The sequence below is a fragment of the Zalophus californianus genome, chromosome 5, assembly GCF_009762305.2.
Source record: "Zalophus californianus isolate mZalCal1 chromosome 5, mZalCal1.pri.v2, whole genome shotgun sequence".
Classification (NCBI taxonomy): Eukaryota; Metazoa; Chordata; class Mammalia; order Carnivora; family Otariidae; genus Zalophus; species Zalophus californianus.
In genome coordinates this window covers 83,367,304-83,379,594 of record NC_045599.1, presented here as the reverse complement: position 1 = coordinate 83,379,594, position 12,291 = coordinate 83,367,304, and the positions used below count along the sequence as shown (strand labels likewise).

General features: G+C 36.8%; 1 protein-coding gene across 1 annotated transcript; it reads right to left on the bottom strand.

The window, feature by feature from the left end:
- Positions 1–11,178: 11,178 nt before the first annotated feature.
- LOC113929112 (lactoylglutathione lyase-like) lies at positions 11,179–12,291 on the bottom strand. Its single transcript, XM_035727676.1, has one exon. The coding sequence runs from the start codon at positions 12,206–12,208 to the stop codon at positions 11,654–11,656; it is 555 nt and encodes a 184-aa protein (XP_035583569.1). The 5' UTR covers positions 12,209–12,291; the 3' UTR covers positions 11,179–11,653.

Genomic DNA, 12,291 nt, shown 5'->3' with positions numbered 1-12,291 from the left:
AAACTGCTCCAGTGAGGGATACATGGAGAACTGTAGGAAGCAGAGAAAGAGCTTACATGTTAGCAAATAATTTAAAAGCATGGAGATAATTATGTAAGAAAAAAAATCAAACAAGAAATTGTAGCTAAGTACCAATACATTGGATCTGATCCTGAGTTTCTAGGGTCACAGGATGTTGGTCAATATTGTCCCTTCTCTTACAAACTTTATGGCTTCATTTTAACTGCTAAATTAAGTATATTCTCCATGTGAGTTTACTAAATTATTTATTTGCTTTTAATTTGAAGTCTTCACATTTCTACACACATATGTATATATGTATGCCTTAAATCATGGAATCTTGAGAGAGAAAAATTCTACCAGACCTTTAAACTGTGCAGAAGGAACACTACTTTGAAGCTAATGAAACTTGTTACTTCTAAGGTAACAGAAGAGGCCCTAGCAACATGTCTACAGGGTCATACAGTTTGATCAACCTGGCTAAAGTAAGGTGAGATGTCTCCGTCCACTGTCACTTCTCTTCATTCACTTCTTTTTTGTCAGATGGCCTTGGAATGCTATCTCAAAGCAGGTCAAGGGCAAGCTGAATTGTGGATACACTAAACTTGGGTTTGGTGGTGTATATTTACATGGTTTCAACCCCCTCTCTGCCCAGGTATAGTTAGAATACTCCAAATATCCACTGGGCTGTTTCCCTTAAGTGTGTAGGGCCAGAGGTTTATCATGACATGAATGTATCTTACGTGGACACCACCAGAAAGATACAGGTGGAAGATGAGAAACAAGGTCCAAAGCATATAATTCCAGAAGCTGGTTTATAGAAAGTATTCCATCATCAGATGTTTGAAATTACAAGAGGAGGATTCCATTAACATCAACACTCAGTCAAAATAGAAGTTCTTACCTATCGTGAATATACTCAGTAACACATCTTATGAAATTCAAATGTACTCTACATTATTTTATCTTTTGATGGGGATTTTACAAAATGGAATTTATCAGAACTTCTGTGTTATAGGACATAAACTTCTAGCAGTTCTATCCATGGTGATTATGTCTGTGTTGACATTTCACGTTTTATGCATCTCACTACTACTAATAAAAACAAATTTGATCACTATGTTAGGAAGACTGAATTATCTTATTTTTTTATAGAAGAAAATTACAAATTTGTTGTTATGTGAAGAGGTGATCAAAGAATATGCAGCCAAAAGTGGAAGAAAAGCATTACAGGGTGTGTCAGGGAGTTTATTTAGTAAAAGTTTTCTGTATTATTTTCTGCATTTTGTAATGTTTGCAGTATTTTTCAGATTTTTTAGATTTGATTTTACTGTGATTTTTCTCATTCTAAATAAATAGTCATGCTCATACCTAATTTTGTACTCATAATATTATAACATTTTTCTGAAAGAGAACGACCTAAATTTTATATAGTTCAGGCTCCACAAAACCTGAGTCAACCCTTGTAAGTGAATTCAAAACATGGGTGGGTACAGGCAGGGAGTGGGGCTGGGGTAGGGGTGGGGGTGAGGGTAAAGGGTGTTAGGTTCATGAGAGGAGGAAGCTTTATCTCCATCAGATCATTTTGCTGTCCTCATTCACTTTCTCAGGAGATATAATGGAAAAGCGAGGTCCATCACAATTTTTAGATGAGAGTGGGTACCTCTAAATGCATCTGGAGGTTAATAAATGGAAAGACAAGGTATCTTATGGAGGCCAAGTATAACTTTTTCTTTGAAATCTGGCTGTCGAAATATGGCTTCATTTGTCATGAAATGTTATAAGTTTTGGAATCTTTTCATTAATTTTCCATACCCATCATTGGAGTAGGTCTATGCTGCTTCTTACATACTGTATTTGGTAGAGTCCTGATTCTTCTGTAACTCAGAACGCCTTGATACCAAAGAGCCCCAGCCCTGCTGCTTCACTGAGGAACCACACTATCCATGCCACTCCGTAGCCTACCACCAGCCCTGACTTTTTGGCCATAATTCTCTACACTTAAAACGGCCAACACTTTCCTCTATAGAAGTTGCCCCCTAGAGTTTGGGAACTCTTTAAAGGTCTGATAGAAAGCTAGCACAAATGTGTCATCTGCTTTTGATTTGTGGGTTCTAAGCACATGGCTTCCAAATGTCACATTTGGAATGTGGAATTCAGTAATTCGTAAGCATTTTGATCAAATCATTGATTTTTTCCTTTGTCTTCTATAAATGGATGATACGTGTTGTCTGGTTCTTTGCATGAAGCCCTCTTTCTTCCTCTTATATATATTATATAATTTTATTTACCTGACATATTCTTTCAAAGTTAGGAGAATTGGAAATTTCTGTGTTTTAAGAGAAAAGGCAAACTCATTAGATTCCCTTTCTAAATATTTTAATAATGTTACTGAAGCCTGGGATGCCATCTTTATTCAGCTATCTCTTTTGTTTTTCTGCCACAACTTAGCACTTATGGTGAATGGCAATACATATTAATAAGCAGGCAGCTTAATAAGACTCAGGTTAATGATGATAATTATTCCTACATGGTGTATGCTGACAGTGTGTGCAAAGATATTCACTCTTCAAAAAAGCCCCAAGGCAGTACAGATAATTCTGACACTGAGTACGTTATCTGAGAAGAAGGTTAACAATGTTATGTGATACTTGGCTTTTTTTTTTTCTGTAAGTGAACATTTTAATTACCTGGGGATAATGTCCACGGCTAGAATTCAGTGAGTGGGCACAGGGCCAATAACTTTTCAGGAGATCCCTGAGAGAGACTTAGAATTTTAACCATTAAAAATTACAGGCTTACAAACAAGGTCACTAGAAATAAATAAGCATAATCAAGAATTAAGAAAAGGTCAGTGTTTTAACTCTAATTCTCATAGTGGGTTCCTAGTTTGAAGTGAATATTTTTTGATTAATCATGGAAAAAGTATGAAATTGTGAAGCTCTGCTTCCTTTATTCTAAGTCTACCAAATTCTTTACAAAATCAAACACTCTAATGCTTAATGATCTTGTGCTTTGTTTTCCATCCCTCTAGTCTAGGTTGCTCTCCAAACCTTCATTTCCACCTGAAGAATTAATGACAAGTGACTGATTAACAGTTCAGAGCTACATTCCATTTTTTTTCCTCCAGGGTCAATTGCCTTTTCAGAAGTATTAAAACCTTAAACCAAGCATCTCAAATAAAACATCAGCTAGGGCCTGTCAAGTAACATTGATGAGTGAAGCTGGCCTAGTGAGCACTGTACTAAAACTGAAAGGCAGGATTCTAGAAGGGGTGGGGGTGACATTGCATGTCTCTACCAGATTATTTCCAAGTAGACATTCTGGTCCAGATTTGCTCAAAATGTACTTTTTCAAAAGAAGCTTGAAATCTGGATTTTTGTGAATTCTTCCCATGTTTACATTTTGTCCGTGAAGCATGGTCTAGGTCAAGCACAACATGTCCAGGGCTGAAAATGGTCTGAAGGTCACAAATTTGTAACTTTTGCTTTGAACCGAAGGGAAGAAACTGGAGGACCTACATCCCTCTGCCTTTTTTCACGATGTTCCATTTGCTCTTTGCCCATGCTGCCCTCTACTCCCTGGTGACTTACTCACTTTTGATGGCCTTGGTTAAATGTTACTCTCTCTGTAAAGCTTTCTAAGCCCCTTCTCTTCTTCCAAACCATTTCTCCACCATCTCCCTTTCTTGTAGAATGAATCCATTTTTTCATTATGCTGCTAGGACATCTGGCACACACTGTAATTAGCACTTACCATAGTGGGTACTAAATATTTGTGAATGTGTTGGTCTTCCCAGTTACAATGTGTGGTCCATATGGGTAGAGTCCTCTTTTTATTTTTTACCAGCATCACACGATATCTACCTCATGATAGACAGTAAATATTTGCTGAAAGAATGAATGGATCAGTGAATGAATTTTAGAAAGCTACTTGAGGGCTTAAGGATACTTGTCAGCCTCTACCCCTAGCAGAGGATATAAATATGGAAGACATTCAGTATATATTTATTAAATGAGAAATGAATGTGAACCAATGGGGGAGAATTATTTTTTGAAGAGTTACAGAGTGGCACATAGGTAAATTTCAGTGTTGCATCCCCTATTTTGCCCACTGGGATAAAATAGGCTCTTAAATTCTCTCTGATCCTAAAATTCAATTTAAAATTAATATAAATTATCATATATATGATGGAGACATATTCATTGCTTTTCATGGTGACCTTTTGACAATTCCCTAATGCTTCTAATTAAGGCAACTATATAAAGGTTTCAATATCACAATTGAGCAGATAATATTGAGGCAACACCTTACGTAGGGTCTAGTCGTTATAAATTTTTTCAGAAGCAAGTCAGGATGAATTTGAATAGAAAAGCCACCTGGCAGTACTCCCTCAATTAGTATTTATTATAAATATGCACTCAGTTACTTATATATATTTATATCAAAGATGTTGAGTCTGCTCATCACATTAGTGAAAATCTGCTTGAGTCCTTCTGTCCTGAGTCTTCTGCTTGAGTCTTCTAGAAAACTGCCTTACTCTAGCCTGATTTTAATTAGGAAATCTCAATTAATTTAGAAATATGTTAATGATTAAGTTAACAGTCTGGTATAAAGGCATCACCAAGAACTCTATCCTACATGTTCACCAAAGAAGATTATTAAAGTTGAAAGAAATGACACTTTCTCTATAAGAGACATCTGCCATGCTTACGGTCAACTCTATTTTTGCACGGATAGGTATCAGTAGAAGACTAGCTAACTGTTCTGTAGATGAGTCTAGCTAGCTGAATAGTTTTAGGGACACAACCAAATGATGCAGGCTAGTTGTTTATTCACTTGTGCGACTTGATAACAATTAGTTAATCAGTTGTGTGAGATTCAACCAGTGAATTAAAGACCTAAGTTTGCGGACAGCTCTGGCATTGTAGTTGTTCTTTTAAAAGAAAACAGAAGTTGTTAGGTGGTGTTAGCATGCTGCATGCATAACATATTATGGTACTATTATGGAGCTTGTGCCATTTTACCTGACATTGGACACACTGACAATGAGCAGATATGAATCATGAACACTTTTTCCACTGGGGCAATGTATACAATGCAACCAAATTCAAATGTGATTTTCAGAGTGTATCTGAATCTCTTCCTGGGGCTAAGATAGACATGCCACTGGTCTCTCCATTTCCTTTAGTAAGCCCTTGTATATTAAGCAGTGGAAAATAAAACAACAAATGTTATTCAGCAGAAAGATAAAAGCCCAATCTATGTAAAGTGAGACAGAAGAAATGGAAACATAGCATGTGGATTTTGCATGCTGAGCCTCATAAAACGCAAGCGTGAATTTCCTCTCATAGTGAGTGTGGTCCAACATTAAACGAAGCATGGGGCATGATTATGAGAGATAAGATCAGTAGTTGGAGAACATACAGCAAGCTGTTTTACCCACATTGAATATAATTTCACTCCTCTGATCTATTAGGCCCTCTTGGTGCACATCTTTGTAGATTTTTGCTAGTTCTCAGGAATGCATTAAAAAACCCTACAGGCTATAACTGAAATTACTGAATATTTTTTAATGTCTCACATGTTGACAGTCCTGATTTTCGTTATAGAATAAATAACTGTCGATAGTGCCATTTAAATCCCTACTCTTTAGACTTGTGAATGCTAATGGCTGGGCTGTCGAACTTCAGCTTTTCCTGTAATCGTTATTCCTGGTTTCCTGTGGTGGATATGTATCGAACATAAGAAATTAGCTGCAGAGAGAATTAGAGGGTGTAAGTCTGAGTCATGTAAATGCCAAAAGCTTTTTGTGACATTTTTCAGACTTTAAAAATGGAAATATGTTATTTGCACAGTAGCTCCTGATGGAATATGACATACTGCAGTGATGTGGCGAGTTTAAGATTCGGCTGCAGGCCATTAGGAACCCTCTGTGTGAGAACCTGGGGCTTGAGCAGAGGAATGGGAGTGAGCTATTTGGAAGAAGCATGGCATTTGCTGATGAGCCAAAGAATCCTTGCTAGATCAAGAACTGCTAATGAGAATTGAGAACTTGCTTGAACCTGTTACCATAAGTAAGGCTTAGGAATATAATTTTCAACTTGATGTAACTTTTGTCTTTATTCCAGATGGTCTTACATCATCATCATTATATCAGCACATGAAAAAAATCATAAGGCTAAGTACATACCTTAACTCTTATGTTTCAATTAAGGCTGAGCTCTTTAATTCAGTTAAAATAAGAAATCCCTCTTAGATTCTGAACCTTTATTGGGTCCTGAGATGCATGGAGGATGGGGATGGGTGTGCAGAGCAGAACTTTCTACAGAGGAAAGCAGAAGACTCCCATCTGTCACACTGTCCTTCACTCCTGTTCCAACCTCTTTTTGCTTTAGAGGAAAGCTAAAAGGGAGTTAGAAACCATCTCTGGTTTCACTTTTGGTTATCGGGGTAGACCTCCTCAGACGCTTATTTCCACTTCAGTGGATAGTCTTGCAATTCACTGAGCATGGGAACATGGGGACATATCTTTTTGTTTGTTTTGGGGGACAAAGTAACAAAGTAATATTTTGCTAATTTTGATATTTTCCTACAGGGTGTAAAGGACTATGATGAGAATCCAGCTTCTCTGCTTTCTATTCTAGAAAATTCAGTGTTCAGTTTTTGAAAGATATGGAATTCAGGAAAACTGATAGATGACATTTGGAAGAAGAGGACACAGCTGACCAAGAGGAAAATATATGTAATTAGTGAAAAAGACAAAACAAAACACAACAGGAGATAGGGGTCTTGACTGTTTTTCTTTCAAGAATGGGTCTCCTGGCAAGCCTCTCTCGGACTTCCCTGTGCTCCCCATAAATGCAATTCTACTTTTCCTTTTAAATTCTCAGTGATGCTTAATAATGCCATGAAGCCTGTTCTCCCAAAGCGAAGTCCTAGCTGTCATCCTTGACAATGTCCTCTTCATCTTTTCCCTCCAACTCATCATCAAGACATGTTGGTTTTATTGCAAATCTCATTTCTCCTTGCTTTCTCCCCACTGCTTCTTTTTAGTTCTGATCCTTATTTTACCTCAACGACACTAGGCAGTTTTAACTGGTCTCTCAGCCTCCTGTCTTACCCCACTTCTCTACCTTTACCGTTTATAACGATACTTTAACGTATTTTTTCCTTCTCTAATGATGCCCAGGCACCTAGCAAGTATGTGTGAGTCGTGTGAAAAGAGTAGTTCACTGTCTCCTGGGAGCCATGAAAACCTGCAATCATGTTCCTCAGTGGAGGAGCTCTCCATCTACTGTCTATGGAAAGAAGTCTATTATCAACAGTCAAAGCTATTCACAATTTGGTCCTTCCTTACCTCTTGAGTATACTCATCATTTCCCCTGTGTTCCACTGCCCACAGACTGAGCTGACAGTAGTATGACTTCATGAATTGACATTCATTTTCTTAACTTCATACTTTTTCACATTCAGTTCCCTCTGCCTGAAATGCCTTTCTCCATCTGAAATACCTAGTCATGCTTCAAAATCCCTCCTAAATGTCATCTCTTCAATACTTCCTGACACTCTCAGGCTGAGTTAGGGGTTTCCTAACAAAGTACACCTTCATACTTTGATATGTATTTACCCCTTTATATGTCTGACTTGTCTGTGATGACATGACCCCTTCATGACAGCAACTTTGTTTTATTCATCTTTGGATTTCTATCTGTTAGCACTGTTTCCACAGAACAAAACAAAATACACTGTTGAAATGAATAAACAAATGAATTGGAGATGTAGCTCCTAATGCTTTCTCCTTGCATCAATTTTCAAAAGCAGTGGAAATCTAATACATTGAATATCCTATACATTGCCTACACCGAATATGATCCAGGGAGCAGTAAATTCATGGAATGAGCATCTGCATTTTTCCTTGATCAGAATCTTTGCTCACATCAAGGTTTACTGATCAATGCCATTTGAAGAAACATTGTTCTGCTAACAATGCGCTGCTTTATTGAATTCTATTAGAGAATTTCACTACAGGTTTAATTATTGCTCACCTTGGTGTCAGGCTGCTTTCCCTTTATTAACTAATCATCTACTGGCCCAGTGGGGTTCCTGTAGCCCCTAGGCTTCTCAAGATATGTCAAATCAGATTATCTGATCTTACTTTACATAGATGAAAATTTAAGTTTTTTTTTCTAAACTCAGTGAAGAAACAATCTCCCACTGCTTAATATATGCAAACTATATGAAGGCATGCATTTACATAACCTGAGCTGAGTTAGTCATTTGAGCTTTGTCAATTAGCTTTGGAAAAGAAAGTTAGTTTAACCGGAGTAGTAAAGAGATACATCTGGTAAAATTTTTATTTTACAATGATTTCTAAATACCGTTTATGGAATAGAGATCACGAACCAACCTATGTATATGCTATCATGACAACATCATAGGTCAGAATTTATTTTTGCTTCAGCAGCTCTCAGAAAGGAAGATTCTATGAACTGGGTTGGCCTTGAAGTAATAGTTATTTGTAAACTGTTTTTGTTGATTCCAAATCGATATGCTGAGAATTACTTTCATAAAGCCTAGCTTTCTACAAGGCTTTCATGTTGAAATCTTCTGAAACTTAAAAATGAGGTATTTTAAAATATCATGAAGTGCCACATGACATAAAATACGTCAAAAGTATCTTTTGGTTTTTAATCAGTTTGAAAATGAGAGTTCAGTGTCTTATGATTTTTGGAGTATACTTGAGTTCTTCCAAGCTTATATTCTATGAAGCCTAGTCATTACGTGTTATAGATAATAAAACTAACACTTTTTGTCTTGGGGTATACATTTTACATGCAGGTCCAGTATATAGTTAATAAGGTGTTAGATCTTTCCTGCTAAGAATATATGATTATTAAAATTCTTCACAGGATCAGGGAATCTAGAAGTTGCATAATTTACTCACATAAACGACATGTAAGGGTAGAATTCGTGATTTCTCTCCATTCCAGATCTTACTTTATTTAACAATAATTAAAAATTTAATCCATTAAATAATGGATAATCAGAAAATACTTGCTTTTCCCCATATTTGTAGTAGTTCTGACATATTTTCTGACTTTTGGATTACTATTTTTATTTTCAACAACAAAAACTAATTTCTGACAAAATTTCAGTTTTATAGCAAACTTGTAAGGGAGGGCCAACTTAAGTAGAAAATATACTGGAGTTATAAATTCACTCCAATTTTATTACTTCACTTTGTTATTCACTTTGTTATTGTTAGATTTAGTTATCTAACAATTTATAGTCTATAACTAATAGAGAACTTTCCAGTTATTTCACTGATGGGTGAATTCCCTTTTAGTTCTATGCGTGTATTTTTTGGCTTTGTTATTTGTATGTATAGTATTTTAAAATCTTTTTAGTGAAGATTTGATTTCCTTTTCTTGTGCTCTTGAATCGGTCATCGTTTAAACAAATATCCCAAGTTATACTCAGCATCTAAAAAAAAGTCAATCTTATTAAGATATAAATTTGTATAATGAAATAGATAGATTTAAAAGTAAATTCTAATAACAGTTCACAGATATGCACGTACATGTAACTCGTCACTCCAGTCAAAATACAGAACATTTCCATCACCCTAGAAAGTTCTCTTGAGCTCATTCGCAGCCAGTCTTCTACACTGCCTCTCATCTCAACAACCAACAGTTTGATTTCCATCCCCTTTGATTAGTTTTCTTTTTATTGCTGAGTAGTATTTCATTGTACAAATGTACAATTGATTCACCCATTCAACTGCTCTAGGACATTTGAGCTATTTCCGTTTTTTTGTTATAAATAAAGCTGTTCTGAATATTCATGTACATGTCTTTTCTTTTTATAATTGCTGTTATATAAATATATGTTTAATATTATAAGAAAATGCCAGCTTGTTCTCCAGATTGGTTGTACCACATCACACAGCAACGTATGAGAGTTCCTCTTACTCTATACCCTCGTCCACACTTACCTTTGTCAGTTCAAAAATTATTGGTGTGAAGTAACATTACGTTGTGATCTTAATTTTAATTTCCCTGGTGATTAATGAATTTAGCATCTTTTCATGTGCTCAGTGTCTGTTAGTTTATCTTATGATGTGTGTGTCTTTTGCCCATTTAAAAAAGATGTGGTTTTTGTTTTCTTGCTGAGTTCTAAGAGTTCTCTTTTATATTCTGAATATGGTCCTTTATCATATACACGCATTAGAAATGTTTTCTTCTAGTCTTTGGCTACACTTTTCACTTTCTTTTTTTTTTATTTGAAATTTTATTTTATTTCCGTCTGTAAGTACTGCTATTTGTTTGAATTGCTCACATAGTCCGTTCTATCCAAAAAGGAAATGTCAAGTGCTTCTAGCAGTGTAAGCACCGTCGGCACAATCTACCCAAAGGTCTTCCGAAAATCGAAATGTTAGGCAAACCACAAACTGGATGTTATTTCTCTGGGCCATGAGATTGTCAAAATCAGTTTGATTTTTTAAAACCCATCAAATATCAATCATGGCAAGGAAGACCATTGAGCTGATTCCTGATAATTAAGTAATGTTATCACTGAACATCATTTATCCTAAATGATTACTGGCATCAGGAAGACCTTGGGGTAGGGGCTCTTCACGAGTGACACAGGCACGGCTTGCCCAGGAATGAGCAGGTGTCCCCAGAACAGTTGTGTGCTACAGACTTCCTCTGCTGCTCCTTCCCTCTCCGCAGTGCTCAGGCCCTACGTCTGAGAGGACAACGTTCGAACTCGCCAAAAGTTTTCACAGCAGAGGCGAGAGGAGGAGGTCTTGTGAGGTACTCATTTTTGAAGTGCAATCTAAATACTAAAAATGAGAATCAGATCTCAAGTACTTGAGCCTATTTATATTGCCTCAATGCATTAAAGTTATTTTACATGTCTAGTCTGCCTTCTCTCTCACAGGATGGAGGATAGCTGGGAGGATTAAATGAGATACAGTATGTGACAGCCTAGCCCAGTGTCTGTATACCCAGTAAATATTCTTCCCATCCACCGCCGCATCCCCAAATAAAGAGGTTAGTCCTTGAACTTTGAAAGTACTTTGTAAGTAAGAAGAAATTAGTTTTGCTATCAACATCCTTGTCAGTCTGATTCTGACTTGCTTCTCTTTTGTAAAATAAACACTTTATACTATTTGAAGTATACATGAGGTTTCATTTTTGTTCAGTGTTCTTTACTTTTCAGTGGGAAAAGTTATTTCTGAGGAACTGAAACCCCCGAAGGTAACCACAACAAAAACTTGTTAATTTTTTTTTTTTTTGAGAATGATGATTCAAAGGCAGACTTGTAGAGAAATCATATTTAGGAGAAAGAAGGCAAATGCAGCCTCTGAAGGGAACTGTTCTAATTATTACCTTAAAAAGTAAAGTTTTTTAACTAAATTCAAGGACATAAGACAAAGCACTACTTTAAAATCACAATGACTGAACAGTTAGGTGAAAAACAGCTTAAATAGGAAAGGGGAATGGACTTCAGAATAATCTTGAATTGGGACAATGATTCTTCAGTCCTAGATGTTTCTGTTATCTGAATGTCTTGAATCACACCATTTCCTTTTTTACCTCCCGCAAGGTCTTCACTGAAATCGCAAAGCAGTATTCTCACAGAACTAAATAATAGTTGTCATTTTGTTAGGATTCAAAATTTCAATCCAGTAGCCATCGGGATCTTGGATAAATGCCAGGCCTTTCATTTTACCATCATCAGGTTTCTTCACAAATTTGACTCCCAGCTCTTCAAATCTTTTACAAGCACCATGTACATCAGAAACAGCGATTCCAATGTGACCAAACCCTCGAGGGTCTGAGTTGCCACCGTGGTAACTCTGGGTCTCATCATCTTCCGTGCCCCAATTGTGTGTCAGTTCAAGGGTAGCTTTCCTGGAGAATACCCATGCTACTTTTTCATCTTTATCTTTTGGGATGTCATTTTTTTCCTCATAAGCCAAGAAATACAGTGAGAATTTCATAGTCGGAAAATCTAATTTTTGGAGTAGCGTCATTCCAAGAACTCTAGTATAAAAATCCAATGACTTCTTAGGATCCTTAATTCGTAGCATGGTCTGCTGCAACAGAAAATCCTTAGTGCTGGGATCCGGGTCGGAGCAGCAACCGAGGGCAGCCTCGTCGGTGAGGCCGCTGGATGCGGGCTGTGGTTCTGCCATGGCCGCACTGTTGTTCCACAGACTACAGTACGGAGAACACCGCAACCATCCACACTCCTCCTGGCCCGGTTGCTGCCTTTAAC

Bases quoted from the DNA above. Each gene is read 5' to 3' on its own strand.
- LOC113929112 (XM_035727676.1), bottom strand. From the start codon at position 12,208: ATGGCAGAACCACAGCCCGCATCCAGCGGCCTCACCGACGAGGCTGCC.